This window comes from Dromaius novaehollandiae, chromosome Z, assembly GCF_036370855.1.
Source record: "Dromaius novaehollandiae isolate bDroNov1 chromosome Z, bDroNov1.hap1, whole genome shotgun sequence".
NCBI classification, from domain to species: Eukaryota; Metazoa; Chordata; class Aves; order Casuariiformes; family Dromaiidae; genus Dromaius; species Dromaius novaehollandiae.
In genome coordinates, this window is record NC_088132.1 from 37,713,675 (window position 1) to 37,740,577 (window position 26,903).

The following is a 26,903-nucleotide window of genomic DNA, read 5'->3' on the forward strand; positions in this document are numbered from 1 at the left end:
TCTTAAGAGAGTTTACCTTCACAAGCATAAAAGATGTGGCCCTACGAGCCCCACAGACTGTATGGGGGGGCGGGGCACTTACCTCTTTTTAGATGTATTCAGAAATCCTGAGGGAGTTGTGCAAAATAAATCCCAAATGCTTTTCCCCCCCCCCTTTGTCTCAGATGCATCTGTCTCAGGTGTTTACTTATGGTTTTCCCAGGCTGAGGACAATGAAGTCGTCATGTGATAAGTGGAGCTTAATGCAGACGCACATACACACACATACACAAACGGGTAAAATGCAGTTCAGGAGATTTCAGTGTTTTCAGCCACCACTTTAAATTGCTATTTTAAATTCCAGTGAGTGGAATAATAGAGAAGTTATCATGTCTAGTAACTGCAGTTGGCCTTTGTAAAGAATGGCTTGTTAGGAGGCTTTATGATTTACTGAGGCCACAGCTGGCTGCCAGCAGAGCTATAGGAATGTGTTCTCTCTTGGGCCTGGTAGCTAGAGATGAAAAGGATCCAAAGCTGGCACAAAAGCAAATAAATGCTTTGACTTTAAATAAAGCATCATAATTTATAAGAGGCTCTGCTTCTCAGTCCCAGTGAGGTACATGGATCAGCAGCAGCTTTTTGAGGTTGAGCAGAATCGTTTGCCTGGCTGTACTGCATTCTGATATCTGCCGTCTACAGACTGGAGAGCGTTTTCATGGTTTTGGCTTGGGATTTTTCCTTTATCTGTGCTGCTTTCTTTTCCACAAATTCCACCTCTTTCCTCTCCCGGTCCTTTATGTTGCATTAGCTGCTCTGCTGTTCGATAAAGACTTGTGCCACCGTTTGCACCTGGCAGCTCTTTGTCATGTTGTAGAGCACTGGGGGACTAATCACCAAAGACACCTGAAAGGTTATAGGGTTTTCTTTTTTTTGTCATCTGTTGTTTGTTTGCTTTTTACTCACCCGGTGAATTGTTCCTACAGTAGCAGAGTTCAGAGCTGGGATGCAAACTTTTCTGTTGAGATGTGCTAATACTGACCTTAAGAAGAAAAGTAAAACAGTGTAAGATCCTTAAGGGGTTTTTTAGATAGGTAGCTAGATACACACACATACATAAATATATATATCAGCTTCCCTATTTCTGCAGCTGTTTCTCAACAGTCTGCTGGTGAAAACAGTACTTCTGTGGTCTGGTGTCTAAGATGAAAAATAGGAAGGAGGCAGATAATTATTAAAGGAACTCCTGAATGCTTGTCAGGGTGAGAAAAAATGGTTTTGGTTTTCCCTTTTTGGTCTTACTTCTCCTATTTAAACAACAGTGCTTTTCCCTACACTGCAGACTTGTTTTGCTTTTCTATTTACTCGCTTTGCAGGGTGAAAGAGTTTGAGAGAGAAATAACTAGCTGAAGAGATCCTGTAATTAATATAAACTGCAGGAAGCAAGTGTGACAGATGAGTTGAAAAGCCCTGTGTTCTGTTGCTTATCTCAAGTGACATATGGTCCTAGGAGTACAAGCAAAGGCAGTGGGTTGTGCGTTGGGTTTTGGGTTTTTTTTCCCCCCTTCTTTCACTGTGGGAGAAGGCAAAAGAGTGGCCATGTGTTCCACAGGGCTGCAGTGGAGGGGCTGAAATAACGCTCCTTGAGAAGTGAGTGGGAAATTTAGGGGATTACAGAAGAGCATTTCCTCGTCTAAATTTGAGACGCTGTGCCGTTTTTCTTAGGGCCAGGCTATGTGAATTGCAGTTGTGATTATTGAAGTCAAAGAGAAAAAAATCTGCCAGATACAAAATACTGTATTTCTGAAACAGATTTGCTTTTCTTCAGAACACACAGATGTTAAATGATTTGCAACTAACATTTTTAGTGTCGGCTGAGAAGGAGTAAGACTGCAGTTTTATTCTCAGGCTTCAGTAGAACAGTGAAATGGTTCAGCTACTCTGGCCAAAGGAAAGGTACGGGTTGTATAAAAATAAATCTTTAGTTGTACTCTGGAGGTCAGAAACCTATGGTTAGTTTATAGTAACATTAATTGCACTTTTTCCTGTAAACACTGCAAACATGTGGTCTGACATTCAGGAGGTGTAACAGCAATTTATCCAAAAATTTTCCTAGTTCTGCCAAGAACTAATCATTTTGATATAAATCTGACAGGAGAAAACTATTTTGGTCACTGTGGCTTCATAGTTTTGGAAATCACCATTCTAAGTAGCTCGTATTTTAGTAGAACTATTCAGTTGCAGATAAACCTACAAGCCATTTGGGACCCAATCTGGTGTATTTTCTGGAGTTATTTCCCAGTTTTCAGTGAGTCTTTTATTGCTCTTTTAATGAGTACAGAATTTAGCCTTGTATTTAATTAGGGCCATTTGGTTGGGTTTTTTTTCCTCAGCTTTCCATTTGCATTTAGATTTTGCTTATTGCTTATTTGTTAGGCAGACTGTCTTTAAGAGAAACATACACTGAAAACGTTATAGTGCTGTTATTATTATAACTGGTAAGGGACATTAGCTCTTTGATTAGATGCTGCCCCATCTTCCAAAGCCAACCTAACTCTAGCATTTAGGTCATTGCTTTGTCCAGAGGCATTACCATTTCATATCACCCCTAGCAACAAGCCTTCCTAACGTTTATTTTATACTAAAGCTGGAAAAGTATAATGTTACTAGGGAGGCAAGGGAAAGAAAAGAAACCAGAGCTTCTTGTAGCTGACCAGTCAACTGAATATTGACCAACTGTCTTCACGAGAAAGAAATAGATGGTGGCGAATAAGCTAGAGTCTAGTTTTCGAAGAAGCTCAACGATTTTCCCAAATCAATACAGCTCATCAGGCTTCAGAACAAAGGCTGTGGGGGACGTGACAGTGATGGAAGTGGCTGTGTGTGCTTTTGTGTATTAAAGCACACAGGCCCATGGGGAAACAGGCCTTCTTTGGTTATTTCAATGCTTATTCTTCTGTATGCTCTGGGATAGATTGAGATTAAAAAAAAATTATTATTATGAGGTGGGATGAAAAGGCTGTCTCCTTGATGGCCCGACTCAATGGCTTCAAGAGGTACTCCTCCTCCCTGTGAAATTGCTGCTGCTTTTCTGAGTGTAAATGGGAGTTTGCAGCATGAGTCCGGGGGATGTATGTTTTGCTCATATCTCATTAAAGGTATAACACAGATTTTTTGCGTTAAGGTGGTGGTTGCTACTTTAAATACCTTGTGCTGATGGCTTCCCAATTAAAGTGGAAAGAGAGGGCATGACATTTGGATAAAGTACCCATCAAATTTAGGTTGGTGTTATTCAAAACCCACTGGAAATCACATGGATATGAATTGAGTTTGTTATGCTGTTGAAGAGGCTATAATTTATGTGGCTCGAGTAATGCCAACCTGCTTTAGCCACCAGCAGGGCAACATTATCTAAACTAGCAGTTTTTAGCCTTTCAGCCCTCTAAGCTTACTGTGCTTTCATAAAGTAGTAAATTAACACCACATCTAAGTGTCTCAAAGGTTTATGACTGTAGCAGCAGTATTTCATTATGCTTCTTTTCCTTAATGCTGTCCAATCTTCTCAGCTTCATTGCTGTACCGTATTTGTTCAGATAAAGTCCAATGTCCAGGATGACTAATTGCAGATCTGGGCTCCAGATGGTTTGATTACAGGATGTGGTTAAAGCGACTCTTCAAACATTCAGCCCAGCAGTAGGGCACTTAAAAAAAAAAAAAAAAAAAAATCCCCAGTCTTGCATTTTCTGGCCACCTGACAATCATTACATTCTCAGCCTTGCTGATCTTGATGTCTGTTACATGTGCACCTGCTGTAGATGCAGTTAAGTTCTTGTGCCATGTTAGGCACTGTGTATGATTAAGGTAGTAAACAAACTGTGTGGCTACCGGATCAGTATTCAGCAGAGGAGACTTGACTTTATAGGTAGAATGTGTGCTGTTAATTTTAGATTACCTCCTTGATGGAAGCAATCAGGAGAAAGTGGGGCATTTGCTTCGCGAGTCTAATGTAAACATCGTTCTATGGGCTATATGCCTGGATGGATGGCAGGTGTGTATGTGGAGCTGGGTTTGATGAGCCTGTGGTGGGTGTTGTGAGGCAAAGGAGTTACTGCATTCTTTACGAAACCAGTGGCAATAAAAAAAGCTTGAGATAATCCTAAAGTTAGGGATTTTCACCCTGCTGCTTTTTGCACTCAAAATGCTTTAGTGTTAGAACAGTGATGTCAAATAGGTACATGTGGGATTAGAAAGTTGACAGTGCTACTTGCAAAATAAGATGTGCTTATTTAATCCATGATGGTGGTGTACTCACAGATGAAGCACACACCACGATTTGGCTATTCCAGGCATGTTGGGATTGTTTGTACTTAGCAAGGCTGGCACAAAAGGCAAATTGAATTTGGCTTGCAAATGAATTTGTGTATTCACCGATGGTAAAGATATGAGGAATTGATTTTGCTCTCATGTTATGTCAGGTGATGATATGATGCCTTCTCAGTATTGAGAATTGCAGCTCAGCTTTGAAGACCTGCTGTACCACAGGAGTATTGCTGAAAGAATTTGTAATATTAAAGTTTTGTTAAATAATCTTGTAAAAATGACTACAAAGCACAGTATAGTTTGGTGAGTCTTGCTTTAGCATCAGCAAATTTGTCTAAAATAATGCTCAGCATAGTAAAGGCAGTAGGCAGAACTATTATCCAAATAGGAGTTTTGAGCAAGCAGGACTGCACTGATGTTTAAACGGTAGTTTTTGATAACTGAAAAGCAAACAAACAGTTCCTACTGGTGGAAGATCATCTGGATAATCTTCCACAAATGAGTGACATACATATTCAGAAAGCCTGTGTGCAGCTCTGCTTTCCCCAAAATGTTGCAATTATTCTGGGCTGGATTCTCAATTAAGAAAAGAGGGAAGAGCTTCCTCTTTCTCATTACCAAAATGAAGCCATGCCCATTCACGCTCTCAGATAACTGGTCTTTTGAGTTGCCTGGGAAAATAATCAACTCTAACTAAAGCAGAATTTTGTAGCATTTACTGTGATCTGAACACCAAAGCAGCCTATGCTGTAAACATTAAGTCAGGCTTTCCAGTCTAATTAATTGAGTAATGTCTACTTATACTGGACTTTGAAGGTGTTTATTTTCCAAAGCCAACTTTTTCAAAAATTGGGGCCTGCATTTAAGCTGTTAATGTGATAATTTGATTCCTAAACAAATGATCTCATTTTCAAAGTTTTGAATACAAAGCGTAAAAAGTCTTGATTTTATTATATGCATAAAGTGGAGTCATGAAAGCAAAAAACTTTGTGTCTGTTTTAGAATAGTCCTTTCGTCTTTTCTGCATTAGATGAGAGAACATCTGCAAGAGCGTATTTTGTTAGATGTGAGTAGATCCCTACAAGCTTGAGGTTGCTGCTAAAAGTGCCATGTCTTTTTTTACTTCAAGGTAATTAATGTGCACAGTATCCTGGTGTGGTGCTAAAGATGCCTTGTCACTGTGATGTTTTTATGTCAAAACAGTACATCTGCATTTGTTATGCTAACATTAAAAGAACGTGGGTTGTTTTCTTTTTATTGTGAATGCAAGCCCTGTAAAGATTCCCAGTGCTAATCTGCAGTTTCAGGTCTGAGACCTACAGAAGATCAGTATTATACAGCTAAGAGCCTAAGGCTGGGCATTGGACAGTATTCATGATTTCAGTCTTCTGTTAATGTCTCACCAGTAAGACAATGTAAGACTAATGTCTTACATTGTTTGCAGCACAGAACTAAGAAATAATTTAATGATAGGTTATACAGAACCACTGTGAATTGCCTTTGTTTTTGTCTTTAAAGTGCTTTGGAAGTAATTTAGATGCCTTCATTTCCAAATTGTGGTGACATACCTTATTCTCTAAATTTAATTAATAGTAAATAGCCAATGACATTTTAATGCTGCTCTAACTATTCTTGAGCTTCTTTTTGCCGTGAATGTAGCTTCCTACATTGTAGTTCTGAATGTGATGAGTAAAAGAAAAAGCTTATAAAGGTACATCCAGTGAGAAAGAAAACACCCAAATGCAGAATCTTTTCTTGCTCCCAACAGGCTGACGAAATGTCCCTTGATGTTAGAGGAGTGACAGTGGTGGGCACTGGGTAACATCCAGTGTGCACCTTCACTTTACATTAAGGCTTTTGCGTATGATCCTGTCTTGGCTAATAACAGATTTGAGCAGAAAAGATACTGACTAGCTAGCGTAGGTGGTTGAACTGTAAAATTTCTAGGTAACATGACCTTGTTTATCTGTACTAGATTGTGTTTGACAATCCTTGAGCATAGGTTTACTGGTTACTCTATCTACTCTTCAGGAATAACGAGTAGCATGGGTAGTAACTTCTGAAATAGTGAAAAGACAATTTCTTATTCTTGGCTGCTTTAATTTAGGATTTCAGGTAGGTTCCTTGAACTGCAATCTTAGAGTCCAGATACCCTTAGATACACTTGTAATACACAAGCATCTGATTTTTTTCTCCCATTCAGCAGTAGTGGTTATTTTGGATAGTTTAGCCTCTTGTTTTTTTCATGTGAAAATGCATTTCTGTATTCAGGTGGTATGAAGCCTGTGGGTTCCTCAGACTGTCTCCCCATCTTCCCTCCTCCGCTGAGACAACGCTAAAGAAATGGTTGTTACAAGGCATGTATTCTAGTGGATAGGAACCCCCCACCGCCATTACAGAGATTTCTTGCAGCTGGATACAGCCTCAGTGAGGGTTGGTCCTGTGAGTGCTATGTTACTTACTTCGTCAGATAGATGTGCCAGTGTGTGGAGAGCTGTGTCCCAGCACACACGCACACAGGAGGGCTGAGAACAAATTAGCGAAAGCTAATGCGTCTGTGACTACCTGCGCTGTGTATTCGGATGCATTACTCAGGGATGTATTGAAGACTGCTCCAGTATTATTTGTGTGCTGCTTCCTGGAAAGAAGTCCCAGGAGAGATTCTTGTTTCGAAGTGGACTCACTTGAGCTTTGTGCCACGGACAAATATTTTGGATGAGAGAAATCTGTAACAGTCCCCCCTGAGTGGGTGCAGCAGGGATAGTCCTTCCTCTTCTCTAGGTGCATCAAGCATGTAGCATCTTTCTGCTCTCCCTTTTGGCTTTCCAGTGCTTTGGTCTAATTAGCCTCCCAGTTGCACGTTTCCCTAGGGGTCGGTCCTAGCTCCCATGTTACTTCTATTCTTTTGACCCATTTCTGTGATGATTTTAATAGATTAAATGAGCTCCCTTCACTGCCTGATCTGTGAAATTGTACCTGTGGCTGAGTAATATGCTGTTCATTAGAGGAAGGAAATTTACTCCTTACCACAGTTATTCTAAAACAGCGTGGGGATTAATCTTCCCTTCTACTTACTTACCGGGGCCTTAGCTAAGACCAACAAAATTAGTAAGATGCTAAATGTAACTGACTTTAGAGGAGGAGCTTGTTCGTGTTTGCTTTGAAGTATTGACTTTCTCACACTGGAAGGTCATTTGAATGTCTTCTAAGAGAATTACTGAAATATTTATTGATTTCAGTTATTTTTCATTATACTACTCTTTATGCCTTCTCTTTTGCCTTCTGTTCTATTAATAGATAACAGACTACCCATGGTTCTGTTATATAAATTATTAAATAAATACAGGACACAGAAAGAGACAAGAAGAGTTGAGGACGCAGAATTATTTAGGAGTATTCCGTGATTTTTAAGAATGTAACAATTACATAAAAAAAAAAAAAAGGTGGACTAGTTAGCAGGAAAGGGCAAGCACGCCTAAGTCTCCGGTAACCTTTGGTGGGAGGCCGGAGAGCCCTCCTTGCCCCGGAGTTTAGGAGATGGGACAGGCGCTGGTGACGGGACGGGAGGGCACCGCTGAGGTGCCGCAGACAGGTGGGCTGCGTGACAGAGCAGGCTTCAGAGATGGAAAATACCCGTCGTTTTCACTCCTAGCACTACGGAGTCGTGGCTGACAAGTTGTTAAAGTGGGAGGAAAAGCATCAAGGTTACCAGAGAAACACTATTTTAATGCATCTCTCTGCTGTACAAGTGGCAGGTGGGCATTTGGCTGGGAGCTGCTGGGGAAACCAGATTTCCACTGGCAAATGTTTCCTCTCTGATTCTACCGGCGGTTGCTTTTCATGCTTTGAAGCGTTTGCCCATACGTGTAAGTAGGTTTAGGGGACACCAAACATGACGTGCGCTGAGCACTGCTCCTCTGGTGCTGGCGGCAGGGCCGCTCGGTGCCGTGCCGGCCCGCGGCGGCGGCTCACGGGCTGGCAGAGGGCAGTTGCGCCCGTTGGGGTGGCGGTTGCGCGCGTTGGTCAGGCGTCGCCCCTCCCCCCGCCGCCGCACCGCAGAGGCGCAGGGGCTAACGGCTGCCGCCGCGGCCCCGCTTCCCCGCGGGGCTGAGCGCTGCCTGCGGCGGGGCGGACCGTAGCCCTTCGTCGCGCCGAGCGCCCCGGGCTCCGCGGAGGGGAGGGGGCGAGCGGCGCCCTCATTGTTCGCGCGGCTCTTGCGCGAGGCAACGGCCGCCACGCGCGCCGCCCCCACCCGCGGGCGGCCCCGAGGAGCGCGGCGGGCGCTGCCCTCGGCCGGGTCTGGGGGAGCTGGAAGGTCCCTGGCACCGCGCACGACGCGCTGGAGAGCGGCGACGAGAAAAGCAACGGACCCCCCTCCCCCCATAGCTTTTTCAGGTGTCTGTTGTCACTTGAAGGGGGCAGGAATAAAATGTGTTCTTCCATTCTACGGAAGTGGCGCAGATCATAAAAATAAACTTAATTTTGATTTTGATTGCCTGCGTATCAGTTTTACCTTAATCCTTTTCTGTGTCGAAAGTCGGGGCTTGGACCTGACTGGGAGACTATTTTATCTTTTATCCCTTAGACCGTGTTACCCTCAATGTCTGAAATCGTACAGACGTCTCATCGTAAGGGCAACTTAAAACCATATGGGGAATAAATTTCAAATCTGCTATTGAGAATTTTCAAGGAAATCCCTTCTTCCCATGTACCTCCGCTAACAACACTTCAAATACTTCCCTGCTGTTAAAAGGCCCCGGAGGAAATAAGCTGCTGGTTACATGTTTACTTTACCTTGGTGCAGCAGAGAGGGAGAGTTTTAGTGCAAAATTAGAAATCACACTGGTAACACAAAGGCAGGGACAGGCTGGAAACACTTTGGCACTGTGCCATTATTATATCCATTGTGGAAGAGCCAGAGCTGGAACAAGGAGAGCGTAGAAGAAAAGAAAGTCACAGGGCTGGCGGCTGCGATTCAGTGTCTAATGCCCCTTATGAACTGGAAACATTTTGCACCCTGCGCCTTCCTTGGGCTGGGTGGGATAATCTCTTATTTTGGTGTGAGGTCCGAAGGGAAGAGGCGGCTGCCTCAGGAATATTACCTTGTGTTTATCTGCGGTAGTTAATGAATGAAAGGGGTAATTATGTTGGCTAGTCCATAAACATGGTGATAAATTATCTCTGTGAAGGCAAATTTGAGGGGAGCCTGAAAACATTTGAATGACCCCCCCCCTTTTTAATTCTGTTTAAGACATCCGTACCATGTATACATCTTACACAGATGTTTTGAATAAAGCAAAACTCTAAGTCTGTCTTAGGTGGGCAGATGTATTTACATTTTAACAGAAGTCTTAAATGGAAAAGCCATTAAGTGAACACAATGCATTTTTTTAAAGTAGCCCTCTTTCTAAATATTTACATTTTGATTCCTCTAGCTTTACTGTAAGGTTGCAGTTTCTCGTTTAATCCCTCTCTTTCCGCGGAGGAGAAGGCAAGGCAGATAATACGTGTTCATATCAGTCTGCTGAACCAAACTTACAATGCATATATGTGTATGTTTTTGTGTGTTTGGATATATGCAATTTCAAATAAATAGAAGCATCATTATCATATTGTTTAAAGCAAAGCAGATTCTTCTCAGTCACCTACTGATTTAAACACTGTAACTGGTGCTCAGTTTATGCTGGCTGGCTGCCAAACGAAAGCAATTATGTGCAATAATAGCAAAATTAAGAGGTGAGTGTTGCCGTTTTACAGCAGGACATGGCAAAACCCATTTCCTTCTGTCAGCTGTATCTTGATTACACACACTCACAGTCACACAGGCACATACTGTCTCTTACACCGACACCCGCGCACACACACAGCCGCACACACACATTTACACACACGCTCTTGTTCTTTCTTGCTCGCTCTCTTTCCTGTGGGTTTTAGCTTGAGGTCAGTGAAACCAGAAAAGAGGAAGAGTATAGACCACAGCTTTTGAAAGCAAGTGAGAATAAAGCTCTCGCTTTGTGGGGAAGGAAAAAAAGAAAAAAGAACAAAACAAAAAACCTGCCCTAGTTATTGTTCTGACTGTGATAATACTTTGTTTTTCTCCCACCGGCAGGTGTTCTAGTGGTAAATGTTACATGGAGGAACAAGACCTACGTGGGAACGCTGCTGGACTGCACAAAGCACGACTGGGCCCCTCCCAGGTAGGCAAGCGTTTTGCATCTGGTTTTGCTCTGCTGTATTTTCAGCCCCTTTCCCCCCCAGTCCCTGTCAAGAAACTATACAGACATTAATAAAAAACAACTGGGTGTAATTGAAAACATGCATCAGTGAAATGAATAATTCTCTGTTCCACACTGGAAAGTGGGGACATTAGGGTGAGCGTTTTTGTTTCCTTTTGCTTTGTGTTTTTGAGAGGGGAAGGGAAGTATGTGGGATGAAATCAAAGGGGAATTAATTTAAAAATACATTTTTATAAGTTTGGAAACATTTTCTCTCTGTTGCTCTAATTAGATTTTTTTTCCCTTTTTTTTTTTTTTTTTTTTTTTTAATTGACACTCCCTTTGAGACTGTAATGTTCTCATGTGGAAGAAGCACATCCTTCCCTTAACACGGCTGAAGGCTCTGTTACGGGAAGCGGTGTTGTTTCAGTATTTATTTAGTTCACAGTTCCTGCTGATGACATCTGCTCTTGTTTATATAGGTTTTGTGAATCGCCAACGAGTGACCTGGAAATGAGAGGAGGTCGGGGCAGAGGGAAGCGGGCAAGGTCCGCTGCAGCTGCAGCTGTACCTGGAAACGATGCGAGTTTTACAGAGTCTAGAGGACTCCAGAACAAGAATCGAGGAGGCGCCAACGGGAAGGGAAGGAGGGGCAGCCTTAACTCGAGCGGGCGCAGGACACCCCCGAACTGTGCTGTAGATGACGTCAAAGCCAGCCCCTCATCCACCAACAAGAGGAAAAATAAGCCTCCGATGGAGCTTGATTTGAACTCCAGTTCAGAGGACAATAAATCTGGAAAACGTGTTCGTACTAACTCTAGAAGCACTCCTACCACCCCACAGGGGAAACCAGAGACCACATTTTTGGACCAAGGCTGCTCTTCTCCAGTGCTGATTGACTGTCCTCACCCCAACTGCAACAAGAAGTACAAGCACATTAACGGACTGCGATACCACCAGGCTCATGCACATTTAGACCCAGAAAACAAGCTGGAGTTTGAGCCTGACAGCGAAGACAAAATTTCAGACTGCGAGGAAGCACTGAGTAATGTGGCACTTGAATGCAGCGAGCCAAGCACAAATTTGTCCGGCTTTGATCCACTAAAAGCACCGACGTCTCCTTCCTCCATCACTACCCCAGGGACCCCCAAGGGAAAAAGGGAGCTGACCAGCAATGGCCCCAGTTCAGTTATCAGTTCCAAAACTGGCAAGAATTCGGGCAAAAAGAAGGGTCTGAACAGTGAGTTGAACAGCCTGCCGGTGATTTCTAATATGGCAGCCACCCTGGACAATTGCTCGGTAGCAGATGGCAATTTGCAGACTGAAATGCCTAAGTTGGAGGCTGAAGGGTTAATAGACAAGAAAGGTTTGGGTGATAAAGACAAAGGCAAAAAAGCTAATAATTGCAAAGTGGATAAAAACCTTTCCAAACTGAAAACAGCCAGGCCCATTGCCCCCGCGCCAGCGCCGACTCCTCCCCAATTAATAGCGATACCTACTACGGCCTTTACAACCACCACTACAGGGACAATACCAGGACTGCCCTCTCTAACAACTACTGTTGTTCAGGCTACACCAAAGAGCCCTCCGCTAAAACCTATTCAACCAAAGCCCACAATTATGGGAGAGCCAAGCACTGTAAACCCAGCTCTCACATCGCTCAAAGACAAAAAGAAAAAGGAGAAGAGAAAGCTAAAGGACAAAGAAAGCAAAGAGTCTGGGAGCCCGAAGATGGATTCTAAGCTGGGAAAGCTGGAGGATTCAAAGGGGTCTGGGAAAGATTTACCTGGCCATTTTTTAAAGGACCATCTCAACAAGAACGAAGCGTTAGCTAACGGACTGTCGGAGTCGCAAGAGAGCAGGATGGCGAGTATTAAGGCCGAAGCCGATAAGGTTTACACATTCACGGACAACGCGCCCAGCCCGTCGATAGGGAGTGCCTCCCGGATGGATTGCAGCACTTTGGTGAATGGACAGTCCTCGATGGCGCCGCTGCACGTGTTGACGCAAAACGGTGCGGACAGCGCGGCCGCTAAAACCAACAGCCCCGCTTACTCCGATATTTCTGATGCGGCTGATGACGGTGGTTCTGACAGCCGGTCAGAGGGCATGAGGTCAAAGGCCAGCTCTCCGTCGGATATTATTTCTAGTAAGGACAGTGTTGTAAAAGGACATTCTTCAACCGCGGCACAATCGGCTCAAGCAAAAGAGTCCCATTCTCCCTATTACCATGGCTACGATCCTTATTATTCTCCAAGTTACATGCACTCTGGACAGGTCAGTGCCCCAGCAGCTGGGAACAGCAGTACCCCGCAGGGGCTGAAGATCAAAAAAGAGGCTGAGGAAGAGGCTGAAAAGAAAGAGAAGACCGAACCATCGGATTCCAAGAAAAGTGAAACCAATTCCTCTAATTTGCAGCCACAGCATCAGTCGGTAATAACACAAAGACACCCTGCACTCGCCCAGTCACTTTATTACGGACAGTATGCTTATGGACTCTATATGGACCAAAAGTCCTTAATGGCCTCCAACCCTGCTTACAGACAGCAGTATGAAAAATACTACGAGGACCAGAGACTAGCAGAACAGAAAATGGCACAAACTGGAAGAGACTGTGAAAGGAAGAACGAACCCCCCTTGAAGGAAATAGGAAAGGATGATAATAAGCAGAAGAATATCCCATCTGCTACTATTTCAAAGGCCCCTTCAACTCCAGAGTCGAGCAAAAATAACACTAAAATAGGGTCATCAGTCCCTAACAAAGGTGAGGAGACGAGCAAATCGCAGATCCTTTCCAATCACCAGCAGCAGCTTCAGTCTGACAGTTTCAAAGCCAAACAAATGGAAAACCACCAACTCATAAAAGAGGCTGTGGAGATGAAATCTGTTATGGACTCCATGAAGCAGACAGGAGTAGATCCGACTACAAGATTTAAACAGGTGAGATCACAGGAAATGAAACACAGGTGTCTTGATTTATTCTTAAATCGTGTGAGGTTTTGTCCCTGATTTTGTTATGGCCTTTTACCTTTGCAGCCAAACAAGCGCCGCCATCTGTTTTTTCTTGCTGGATATTACTGTAGTTGGTGAATAAACCGGTTTAGCTGTTTGAAAAGAAGTTAGCTTTCAGCTGAGCTGTTTGAAAAGAAAAAAACTATCTAGCAAGGTGGTGACAGAATCCAGGCCTAAGACATGAATAGACTATTTAAAATTACATGCAAGAATGAAATAGAGTTAGATTTCTCTTTTAGATGTAAATTCCAAGCAATTTGCTTAGTTCAGAAATGAAAAATTTGAAGCAAAATAAGCAGCTTTCATTGTGAGAGGACTTAAAGTAGATTTGAAACACAGTTTGAAGTGTTTCTTTTTTTTTTTTTTTTTTTTTTGTTAAATGACAGTTGGCATTTACTAAAGATGGGTGAGCTGATTCTTTGAAGAGTTGGCTTGAAGCTCAGCTCTTTATCTTAACCCAAGGTGACCTTTTCAAAACAGTTAAGTTCCCCTTCTCTCCTCAACCAACCCCAAGCCCCTACGGGCCTACACAATGGATGAAATCATCTCTCCATTGAAGTCAGTGTTAGTTTTGCCATTGACTTTAGTGGAACCAGAATTTCATCCAGTGGCTCATGCTGACCTTCCTAGATGTCGGTTTTCCTTCACTGGAGGTAACGTTACTGTCTCTCTGCTCTGAGCCGGAGCCTCAGTGTCGAACGCTTTCATGTTGTGGTGTACGGTACATCCTAGACTTCACCCTAACAGGCTGTCTTTCAAGATGTGGTGGGGTCAGGTGAGTGGGAGGTGGGAGCTATAAAGGAAGTGGGATGGTATGGGCCTAAGGAGGAGATTTCTGCTGATTCAAATGAGTATTTGAACCAGACCATCCAAGCGTCTAGTTCTGTGCTCATGTTTCCGCTGTGTCTGCCATGATGTGGATCTGTTGGAGATGATGTTTACAGTTAGCCCTTACATAGGTTGTACTTAAGTCTTCTTGTTGTTGTTCAGTACTGATTGACGTAGTCTTGTAAAGAACACACCTATCTACTTCTATACAATGTTTATAAACTGGTCTAGATAGTATATTATGCAAAAATACATTTTTTATATCCTGTACTTGTTCCTTAAACCTTGTGGTCCTGATCCTGTAAATACTTACGCATGTGTCATTTTACAAACTTAAAATAAGACTGTCTGTCAGCGGCAGGAGTCTGCCTAAATGTCTGGCATTCCACTGATTCGTCAGTGTTTGCAGTATCAGAGGCAGCACAAGTATCTTTCCAGCTAAATCAGTTTTTCAGGTTCGTTGTTTCAGGTAATCTGAGCACCCAGACATATCATTAGGCAGCTTTAATTTTGTGGTTCACAGATATTTTTTGCTCTCTAGTGGGAAAATCTCTCAGTGGGTTTTAATTAAAATGTTTTATGTATGGTGTGGTCGCAGAACTTTGATAAAATGCATATGTATTTCATGATTAAACTAGTTAAAGGCATGACGGAAGATATAAGATGAAGCAACTGAATTACATTTTGATAACAGTCTCTTACTCTTTCATGGTAATATTGGTTTGACTTTGAGCTCAAGGCACTCTGTAGCAAGCACACCTCTCCTCTTGTAATACAGATATGTTATTAAAACAGCTATTAAAAATACATTAACCAAAATATGGGAAATATCAATATTGTATTTCAACATCTAAGTTCAGACCAAAATTTTTTTCTCCTCCGCTTCAGGACCCAGATTCACGAACATGGCATCATTATGTCTATCAGCCCAAATACCTCGATCAGCAAAAATCAGAAGAACTTGATCGTGAGAAAAAGTTAAAAGAAGACAGCCCAAGAAAAACACCTAACAAGGAAAGTTCCCTGCCTAACCTTCCTGTCTCATTAGCAAGCATTAAAGAGGAGCCTAAAGAGGTCAAGCGTTCTGATTCTCAATCAGTGGATGAGAACAAGATAAAAAACGATGATCGAAAGACTCCTGTAAATTGGAAGGACTCTCGGGGCGCTAGAGTGGCAGTTTCTTCACCAATGAGTCAGCATCAGTCATATATCCAGTACTTGCATGCTTATCCTTATCCACAGATGTACGATCCCAACCATCCAGCCTATCGTGCAGTCTCTCCTGTCCTAATGCACAGCTATCCTGGTATGTATTCTGAAACTTGCCTTGCGCACTGGTAAAGATTTGCACACTCAAAATGCAGCAAAGCCTGCATTTTAATATTTCTATTTGTTGCTGGAGTAAATTAGAAGCTTCATAGATGACATTCATTTTGCTTGAGCTTATGCTAGGGAAAGTCAACACAAGGTGTGCCTTTTATGAACTGTCAGAGTTCCCGGCTACAGTTTTCTCAACCCTTGACAGTTTGCTATTGCTGTTAGACTGACAGATAGTTTATTGCCTATAAAAATATTCTAAGCACTTACTGTCAGAACCATTAGAGTTACTATTCCTTTCACTTAAAGAGGACCCATAAATGTCTGAAATGGCTATCAGCTCAGCCCTCTTTATAACCTCCATTCATCAGGGCAAATTAGGGGAAAAAATCGAAGAGCAAAGATACAGTTTGATAGTCGCGTGATCCCTTTCTGTTGTTACTCTCTGTCCTGGCCATCCCTTCCTCCCACCTTGGTATAACCAAAATGTAAAAACAGTAACTTGATGTGGCATTTATTGTTTACCTGCAGGGGCCTATCTCTCTCCAGGATTTCATTATCCTGTTTATGGGAAGATGTCAGGGAGAGAAGAGGCGGAGAAAGTCAATACCAGCCCGAGCATCAATGCGAAATCAACCACTGAGTCTAAAGCACTGGATTTGCTCCAGCAGCATGCCAACCAGTATCGCAGCAAGTCCCCTGTTGTAAGGCTTCTTCTGTTGTTACTGAAGAGCAGTACCTTTGGGGAGGGCTAGAGAATATCATTTTAATATGCACACAGAGTCTGGCATCAAACTATGAATGCATGATGCTTCTTTATACTGCTACTTAAAGTAAAAGTAGTTTAAAGTCCGGATGCTTCCTTGGCATAAATTGGAAGTGATACGTATAACAGAGTTCTGTGCACAGTCTTCCTAACTTAAATAAGAGGACTTATATAGAAACCTAGATTCAGAGATATCTCTTGGTGCATGGCAGAGTTTGTTGCGGTTAAATGGGAAGCTCCTGTTTGAAAGCAGAAAATGAAATAAGTTCAGCTGTGGGATTCGCTAATATCCCCTCAGTAGATTTGCCATGAAGCCATATCTTCTGAATAGCAGATTCCCAGCATCTACTTCTGAATATTTCCATGTTGGAACAAACACTGTTATTTTACTTTCAGATAAGTTGGTGCTATCTTTAATTGTGAGCAAGTCACTGACTCTGATTCTGTTTTAAAAAGGGCTTTCTTGCTGCTCAGGCAGGTTTGTTCCCTAGTGTGCATTAAAGAGGCCTGAGGACTAATTTACATCAGCTCTCAGCAGCCCAAAGAGGATGTTCAGGCATTGGCGGGTCAGCCAAACTTGAGGGAGTGCAAAAATAGAGGTCAGCCTGGTGGCTTCATGCTGCAGGGTGTCACCTGAAAATCTGTGCTTTGAAAATCTTCCAGATTATATATAACCAGAATACCAGAAATAACCAGATACACTTGCTTTGTGCTAGAACAAGTGCAGGTCTCCAGTACACTGGAGAATCAGCTTCATCATCTGAATTTAAAAGATCATTGCCAGGTAATACTAGCAAGTGTATTTTGGTTACGATTTCCTCCCCTTTGAAATTCTCACGTCAATTTTCTTCCACCATTTTATTGTCAGCCTGTGGAAAAATCTGCAGCTGAGCGTGAACGGGAAGCAGAGAGGGAACGAGACCGTCATTCTCCTTTCAGCCAGCGGCACCTCCATACGCACCATCACACGCACGTTGGAATGGGTTACCCGCTTATACCTGGTCAATACGACCCATTTCAAGGTGAGCAGTAATGGGGTTAGCATGCCTGGTGGAGTTGTTTCTTTGACCTTGCAAGCCGTACGTACATGAAGCGTTTTGAGTAGAGACCCCGTTGTTAAATCAGAAGGGCTTTACATTTAGGCAGGAGGCTTGAAAATTCCCATCAAGGACTAGCAGCAAGGAAAACCTCAAGTAAACAGCTTCGTGCCTGAGAAATACCAAGTTTTCTTTCCACAACTGGTTGTCAACATATTATTAAAGATCTACTAGTTAGACTGTTGTTCACTTGAACTTTTGGAATCCTACTGCAAACTGACATTAACCGGGTAAAAGGCGGTAAAAAAAACAAACCAAACAAACCCCTTTTTATGTAATTAGGGTTGTGTAAGCAGTGGAAGAAGTCTAGCAAAGACAAAAGCTTTTTATCCGGAACATATTTTATGTACAGGGCATTGGAGTCACAACGGTTTGAGTTTGCTAGTTTGAGCCTCTGAAAGGGATCTCTTTGTATTTCAGCAAATGCAGTGCGCAGAGTTGCAGTCAGGGAAAAGGCACCACAGTAAGGCATGATTCATTCTCCCTAGGTTTTATACCAGTCTTTGACTGGTTTTCTCTAACCCTGGATTCTAGCTGAATTAAAAGGAGATTTCCTCCCATGCAGCAAAGTATATGCTAACACAATTGGTAGCTAAAATGACATTAATTCATTACATTCACTCAGTGCCTCAGAAGTTATTTTTCCTGTGTAAAAGTCTTGAAATTTCTCAGTTTGATTCAGTGATTCCATATGCCTTATGGGATGCATTATGCCTGTTCAGTAGGAAAACTGTAAAAATGATAAGTTAATATGAAAGTATTGTATTCTGAGCAGCTAGCATGTCGTTTCTGTAATTCACTGTGACTTTTTGTTCTTGTTGTTTCCTGGTACCTGTTATTTCTACTGAGCTTTCAGGAATTCATACAAACCATTTAGCACCACACAGTGCAGTACTTGGAAAGTAATACAATAAGTCGGAATGCTGTATTTTCTTGTAAAATACCTATCAAGGAGAATTCAGTATACTCTGTGAAGGCATATTGGTCATACTGGGCAGACTGTCTCAACACGGCTGTCTGAAACATTTGCCTTTTGTGTAGTGTTAAAAGCCATTTTCTGATGGTGGGGTTTTTTTATTTGTTTGCGTTAGGGATTCTTCCTACCGTTCTCTGAACAGAAAAATCCATTAAAACCAGAAGTGCATCCACATTCTTTTGTTTCTCCTTTCCTTCAGGATTGACCTCTGCTGCCCTTGTTGCCACTCAGCAGGTGGCTGCTCAGGCATCTGCGTCTGGTATGTTTCCTGCACAAAGAAGGTAAATATCCAGTAAATCTTGAATTATACATCTTAATATAGAGAGGAGAAGGCAAAGCATAGTTTTTATAGCCTAGAGGGCTGCAGTTCTTTATAAGACACAGTTTTTAAGGAGGGGGAAAAGGTTGGCTGGGTTTTGAGGCTAATTGTAGTTTTATTCTCATTAAGATGACATTTTGTCTTTGAATTGTGTCCTTTAATTATAATGTAGATCATTAAGGGGAAACAAATAGTCTGTTTTTTGAGTTTTTTCATAGATTATGTTTTAGGTTTAGCTATTATTAAGAAAAAACAAGTGATTATGAAATATAATTAAGATCCAAATGATATTACGAGGTGGATAACATTTCATGTTCAATTAAGATCCATCTACTACCAGATAAACTTATGCTTTTATGTAATCTGCAAATCTGTCTAGTTTGCTGATTTTATTTTCAGAGGGTTTGCTAGGGAGTCCGTTAGAGGTTACATCATTTTTCAGTCACATAGGAATTCCATGCATTCACGTCTTAGTTATTTAATAGGTTGTGAATAAGATTTACTCTTCGACCCCCAACAGGGGAGACACCCTTCTGTGTCACAGTCATCTTATTTTAAGTGAAAAACCCAATGCATCCGTAACAGTAGGGTCTCTTTCATCACCTCCATGTTAAGTCTCAGAGTTTAATGTCTTATGTAGTGCTATAAAGTTCCGTGGTTATTGGTGTCTTTCTGGGAACAAGTGAGCGCGTAAGACTTCTAGCTTGAATTATTTGAGTGGGAGAGGAGGTTTCTGGCTCTGAAAGACCCGATGTGGTCCAGGGTGTCAGAACTCGGAAGATAAATCCCGACACGTTTGTTGTATGTTGACCTTTGTGGGGGAGGGAAGAGGATGTGACTTGCTCTCTTTGTCGCTTGAGATAGAGTTCTGTGCAGATCTCATTTCACAGCGTGTCCGAGATGCAGAAAACATTAGGAGAAAAGGACACGCCATGCTTAAACGTTCTTCTTTCTCTTTTCAGAGAATGATGAGTTTGGAAATGTACATTGTCATGTGACTGGATCACATGAGGAAGCGCTTTATTACAGACATCAGTTCCATGGTGTTAATTTGAAATGCCTTAATGGCAGGCAAAAACCAGTCATTTCATTTTTGTAAATTGCAGATTTTATCACAGAGTAACAAATGTTGCTGTAATTAGACTTCTGTTTTTATATATATATATGCGTATATATATATACATATATATATAAAAATATATATATATTCTTTACTTTTTTTGTATCAGTAACCAGGCTCGCACACAGGGTCTGCTGCTAAGTTGCAAACCACACAGTAAAGGAGAAATGTATTTGTCATGTTTAGAAAGTGTTAACCACGAAAGGCTGTTTGTTTCTTTTCTCTTCTCTTCTTCCCTTTTCTTTCTTTCTTTTTTTTTTTTTTTGCTTTGTAATTGTAAATAAATAATGTTATGTATCAGTGTGCCTGAACCTTGCATACCCTTCTGATATTTCCCACAAGCCCTCAGAGAGGCTAACTGTGATGACACTTTGGTACAATGTAGATGTCTATTTGGTGGCTCCTATTAAGATGCATCAGTGTAAAATGTTACTGTATTCACTGTTTCATTGTAATTGTGTATTGTGAGAGATATACATTTGGAAGGCATGGGGTTGCCAGTACCACAAAAACTGTGTTGTACATAATGTATAGATTTTAAATGGGGAAATAATGAGCATCTGTGAATAATGAAATGTCTTTTTTGATAATCTTGAATGGCAAATAACCCAATAGCCTGCATACCAGAAGACATCTGTGATTGTTCTATTACTTGAATAGTCCTGCAGTCTTTTTTTTAATGTTTACAATTATCCAGTTTTAGAAGAGAGACTTTAATGCCATTGCCTGGTTACTTGTTTTATGCTGTAATCTAGTTTATTTTATGTAAAATGTATATTGAATGCTTTCATTTTTATACCTGCCTTAAATAATTTGGCAATCAGAATAAAGAAAAAAAGTTGTTTTTGTACTTTCTTGGTGTCTGTCTCAACTTGCTTTCCTGTGGCCCGCTTTGGGAGCGGTGCCATCGATGCAGGCAGGAGAGCCCAGCGTGTCTGCGGCGCGGCTCTCTGCGGCTCGGGAGCCGCCGGCACCGGCAACAGGCCAGCGGTGGCCCCGGGCCCGCAGCACCTCCGCTGCCTCTCCTGGGTGGCAGCGCGGCACCCGAGCCGGGTGACTGCCGAGGGTCTCCTTCCCTTGGCTTCAGCAGGCTGGAGGAAGGCCCCTAATAAGCTTGGGTGGTATTAGCGGTACTTAAATCTCTAATGCCTTTTGCAGAGCAGCTGTGTGCGCTATAAATTATAGGCTATTCTTTTTCTGTTTCATCTGTACTGCCTCAGTAAAATGAATAGACACCTAACAACGGAGGACATGTAGATAGAAAAAGTCCCATTCCTACCCTTATTACCAAAAAATAAATAATTTTGTAGACTTGCCACCTATTTTGTTCCAGTGCTGTAACCACAATACACAGTAACATGAAAGAGCACTGGTTATGACATGAAAAAAAAAAACGCGATTTACTGGTCACGTTTTTAAGGCTTTAACTTTTATCCTTTCCTGCACGTTCCATTTACATTGGGCGGCAAAATTGGTTTTAAAGTTTTACTGTCTTTTTTTTTTTTCTTGGCAAGATGAATTACTGGAGGTTAGAACTTGTTTATGAAGTGGGTTCCATTTCTCTTGCCTTGTGAATACTTAATATAGAAGGATGAATTAAGGATTCCCAACAGACAAGCACACTTGGACTTTTTATATTACCATGATGAATCTGCCATTAATATTGCTATAATTGTTTTATTTTTACAGACATAAAATCAGTCCCCTTAGTGACTAGTAATAAGGTTTATTGATTTTTACTACACATTCATCTCTGGCTTACTCTTATCATCTTGTTCTGAACACATTCAGAAATCTCCCAGCACTGACATACGACAAATTAGCCTCATCAGAAATGGGAAGGAAGGGGTGTTTTCTGTGGGGTGGGGATGTTGTGAGTGCAAAGCTCCTGAACAATTAAATAAGTGCCCTCTTACTTCTATATTAAAAGCTCTGATGGCTTTTTTATTGAAATGCGCCATTGATTTTTTTTTTTTTCAGCCCAGACCATTAATGCTTCTGCAGCAAAACAGATCTTATAAATTCACACTGTTGGTGATTTTGATTTAGTGTGGTTTAAGATTGAGTGTCGTAAGTAACTGGAATGAATTACTCTGATTGATACAGGGTAAGCAGCAGTTTAAATGATAATTAATGTTATAGCTTTATTATATCCTTGAAGTCTGTAAGAGGGGCTAACTGTCATTGCCATTTATTGTCTTCCTCCACTGAAGGGTATTATTTTCCTTCCGTCTTTATAGCGTTCCTCTCGGTTTAACGCTTGCCGCGCTGACCTCTCAGAGGCTGTGCAGCCGATGCGCGTGACTCTCTGGCTCCCCAAAGCCAAACGGTGTCCTCACGTCCAGGCTTTGACACGCAGTGGCTGTAACCATCTCACCGCCGTGAGGAAGAAATTTTACAAACCTGGGAGCTGTCTGCATGCCACAGGAGCCGGTCACTGGAAAGGGGCAGTTCACGCACCGTGGGACGGCCGCAGCTGAGCGCTTTTGCCCACGGACAGGGCCCGGGCTCGTGTCTCTTCCGGCTGGCACCTCTCCTGCTCTGCTCTTCCAGCAGCCCCAGTCGCTCCCTCTGCTCCTGTCTTTCGTCCGGATGCTGCTGGATGTCTGCAGAGGTAACCTGGAGCTCGCCTATGCGCTGACTTCGCATTTCCAGCCTGTCTGTGGGATGCAGCCGAAGGGTCTGCCAGTGAGAGCCCCTCATGCTGGCCCGGAAACCTCAGCCCGGGAGTTACTGCCCGTGGGGCTCACGTGGGGATAAAATGGATGTGTACAGAGAAGGGGTGGGTTTTTTTAGAGCAATTATGTAGCTTCAGAGCCTGAAATAGGACGGGGGTCCACCTGGCTAAAACGAAGGGCTGGCAGAGCTGGGGTAGAGCTTTTCTCGTGGGGGTGGGGAGTGACGTTCTTCCAGTTTATCTTTTTGGATTCCCTGGTGACCCTAGGGGACACATAAGGGAACCCCGCTCTTGCTTCCTTCTGGAGTCACGGTCTTGTCGCACTTTTATTGACAACTGACGGATTTACTGTCCTCATTGTTCTGCCTCAGAATGTCACTCTAGCATTGGCTTGCAACACTCTTGTGCCCTTTCACTTTTTTTCCCCCTCTCTTTTTCCCATTTCTCTCTCCTTCTCTTCTCTCGCTCCCCCTCTTGCCCACTTAATAAGCCCTCTAACTTACTTCCATTTGGTGTCATCAAAACTCACTCTTTTCTTTCTGTTTGTACAGCTGAAATCTTCTGCATGCAGTCGTGTTCTCAGCCTGTGATTACCTCTCTCTTTTTGCTTTTATCACACTGCTTCCTTTGACCTGTACTTTTCTTTTTCCCCTGTATCTTACGCTGTGTTAATGTATCCTGTCTCTCTTCAGCCTGAAGTGTTTGGGACAGGGAACATGTCTCACTTCAAATTTGTACAGCATGGTTCATATTTATAGTTCCTTCTGAATAACAGCAATGGATGCTTTTAGCATCTCACAGGAGATAGCACAAGATGTTTGATGAGTAGCTAGAACAGGCCATTATTAACAAGCAGCTGAAGATAACTGACAAAAGCCATTACAGTTCTAAAAGGTCTCTTGAAAGCACCTTACTCCTCAAAAATTGGGAACAAAACCAAGCCCACATAGGCGTTTCGAAGCTTTGTCTCCACATATCAGAGTGAATTGCAGCCATACGGTCATTACTTACCGAACCAGCTTTGCTTTGTTTTACAAAGGCAGCCCTGTTTTCTTCATTTATTCAAGTTTTAGCCCTCTACTTGCCTGGCTGTACTAATCTCTCTATAGCGTTAGCATGAGCTTCCCTTGATGCAGTTATTTTGCTCAGGTCAATTTTTCCTAGGTTCACTTAACTTTAGCCTTTTCTTTAATTTTTGTATTTTTGTGCGGGTCTTTCTTTTACTGAGCAACACAAGAGGATTGCGTGAGGCAGAAGAGACACTTGACTGTTGGTAGCGGAGTAAGTTTTCCATTTCAATTTAACATGGAAAACTCCTAAGTCTTGGTTTGTACTGTCTTTATCTTCTTTACCCCTTTCTTTATAGCATGAGATTTAGAAAATTTTGTATTTTTCAGAGAGATTTGAAAACAAAAATGTCTAATGACTTATAAGAGCTTTGCAGCTCATTTTTCCCTTTTTGGTGTATCCGATGTTGAATCTGTTTCGTTATGAGGGGAGGGAGAAAGCCTTTTGAAGACACTGTGTTTTTTACTTACTTAACCATTTTTTAAGGCTCTGTGATGCATGTAGAAAATCATTAACATAAGCTGAAGTTACACATGTGCAGTGATGGGAAGCTAGGCCCTATTAAAATATTCACGGTGGTTGTTAGTAATTTCTATGGAGCCTATGCTAAATGGTGCTTCCAACCTCAGTAGCAGCTCTGAAACTTCTCGTCTGGACTGACAAATTAGCAAACTTTAGGATTTAGCAAAGGTAATTATTAGTTGCAACCTGTCAATGTTAATCATGCGGAAAGCTTGTTACTCTTCACCATAATATTACACAAAAGTGCTTTGAGGAGTTTGAAAGCAGTTTTCACTATAGATGAATGAACTCCTGTAGACTATTTCCGTGGCTTCATAGCTGGTCACTTCAGCAGCATTTGGAAGGCATTTTGGATGGTGCAGTGGTGTATCTTAATTACAGGATTTTGGCCATTTGAACTTGCTGATGCTAGAGTAGTGCTTATTTATTATTTTGAGAGTAATGCATGTTCATGAAACTGAATTGTATAGCAATGCCAGCTTAAAAAAACAAGCCAAAAAATTAGCCATATGAAAAGTGAAAGAGGAGTTTTGCCTTTATATGGTTCAGATCAAATTTGCACAGAATAGTGGAAATGAGATATAGTACAAGAAGCCCTAGAGTCTTCTGGTTGAAGAACTTCCTACATAGGTAAGAGGCTGCCATGAAAAATGTTCCTTTTTATTATTATCTTTCCCCCATTTTCTCAATAATATAAACCTGTGTTTAAGAGTCCGAGAACTATATCAGTGACACTAGAAATAGAGGGGAGAGGAGGTGGTTTTTCTTTCCTCATCCGATATGGGCCACTGAAAAGGGCAAGATTTGCAATTTGCTTTAACAGGAGCTGGCCTCTACTATGTGTGCTCAGCTGTATGGGCAGCTTCCCCATGCGGAAGAGGCTTCTCCCTGCTCTGCTCCCTGTTCAGCAGTGGTCGGCTCTGTTGGCCACTGTAGAAATGACTCAACCTCCTTCCTTTGGGGCTCTGCGTTTCCCCAGAGACAATGGGAGGAAGCAGGCCAAGGACTACAAGGACTGCAGGGAAGGTTCTGCTTTTGCATTGCATATACATGCCAGAGCAAGGCTTTTATAGTCTCCTTTCATCCACACCTTTCTCCAAATCTGTCCTAAATCAGTTCCAGTGTGTGCAGTGATGAGCCTCATCAAGGCGCTGATTTTTTAAGCAGAGCTCCATACTGAAAAGGTCATTAAAATGTCAATGGCACAGTATGTCTTCCCATGCCGTGTCCTGGAATGTGACAATTTAATACCGAGCCTTGCCGCAAGTATCTGCTGAGCTAATTCACAATCTTCCTACTTAGAAATGAGAGGCTGGCTCCTGGCTTCCTTTAATAGAGAATTTGCCATACCCTCAGCCTGTGGAGACGGCTGTGACTCTGCTGAAGTCAGTTGACCACTTTCCCTTTGCACCTGCCAAAAGTCGGTCTCCATCAGCTTATTGCTCTAAAGAACCAAAAAGCTGCAGAGGAAACTACCACAAAAAGAAAGAACCAAAAATGGCAGGACAGAGTCCACTGTCTCTTATGCTAGGGCACCTCTCGCTAATCTCAGGTGAGGTGTGCTGCAACTATGTAAGAGTTTGGTCCCCTGAGACAGTCATCATTGTGATTCAGTATAGCTCTTTAATTCTTCCTTGTGTCTATGCACATATGAGGGCAGCTAAGGGTGGTGACTGATCCAGGCCCCTTTCTTGTCTTCCTTTCACATACACCCTTTTCTAGATCATGTGTCTGCCCCAGGCTCACTTCTTCTCATATTTACTATCCATTATTCCCTAGTGATAGCATGAAGGTTGGATGCTCAGTTTGAATGAGCAGTAGAAATACTCCTATCTTCCAGTACCATCAGAAGCAAATTGCTGGCTAATAGCTAAAGAGACTTGAAGAAGAACAGGTAGTTCTGGGACCAGTGGAGCTAATGAAGACCAGTTTCCAATGGCTTTCTTGCCTGTTCGGACTCTCAGATGTTCAGTGAAGTGGGAATTTTTCCTAAATGAGGCCACTAACAGGCTGTCTGTCCTCTGCCTGCTTACCAATACTTGCTAAATTATCAAAAAAGAATGTCTTCGGAGCATTGACCTTTAGTTTAATTGCAGCTGGCCAACAGGCTTAAGTGTTGTGTGTGAGGGAAAGGCCATGCACATGGTGTGAGCGCAGGAGCTGTAAATGAGGGTTGCGCGAGGGTCTCGGCAGCGCAGCCTTGTCACACGTGTATTGTGAGCTGTGAACGACCGAGTGGCGGCTATGAGCGTCACGGTTTTGCCCCTCGCAAAAATGGGGCATGGTCAGGCCCAATACGGCCCCTGGCTGTGAAATCCTCCAGGCTCCAGTGTCTTGTCCTGTGCTCTGCACCGTGCGTAAGATGCAGAGGTTGTAAAAACAGTTTTATCATTTGTTCGTTTCCAAGGTGAAGACATGAACAACAAGGGAAACTGAAGTAAGCCCAGGTCATGGCTCTTAACGCCTAAATCCATCAATAATCAGATTATTTATAACTTTGAATTAGTCCATTATAGAGATATTTATGTTTTTAGCTCTAGGCTTTACCCATCCCTATTATACATACATAAACAAAAGAGCAGCCTGGATTTAAGAAAAGCTATGGCCCTAGATTCTTTTTTAATGCTTTTAGGTGCCAACAAACAACAATAAGTTTTCCCACTATTTAATAATAAGCTAGTTAAGATACA

At 42.4% G+C, this 26,903-nt stretch overlaps 1 protein-coding gene across 7 annotated transcripts in view; it reads left to right on the plus strand.

Moving 5' to 3' along the window:
- Positions 1–20,796, plus strand: part of ZNF608 (zinc finger protein 608) — an 86,373-nt gene extending 65,577 nt beyond the window's left edge. For 6 of the 7 annotated variants that reach the window (XM_026115378.2, XM_026115380.2, XM_026115382.2 and 3 more), the window contains exons 4-10: positions 10,406–10,493; positions 10,994–13,451; positions 15,240–15,657; positions 16,200–16,372; positions 17,303–17,456; positions 18,707–18,788; positions 19,789–20,796. In XM_026115378.2, the coding sequence (XP_025971163.1) occupies positions 10,406–10,493; positions 10,994–13,451; positions 15,240–15,657; positions 16,200–16,372; positions 17,303–17,456; positions 18,707–18,788; positions 19,789–19,795 (3,380 nt within the window). In that variant the 3' untranslated portion in view covers positions 19,796–20,796. The remainder of the gene's footprint in view (positions 1–10,405; positions 10,494–10,993; positions 13,452–15,239; positions 15,658–16,199; positions 16,373–17,302; positions 17,457–18,706; positions 18,789–19,788) is intronic. The other variant, XM_064502753.1, reaches the window with a different exon arrangement.
- Positions 20,797–26,903: the final 6,107 nt, after the last annotated feature.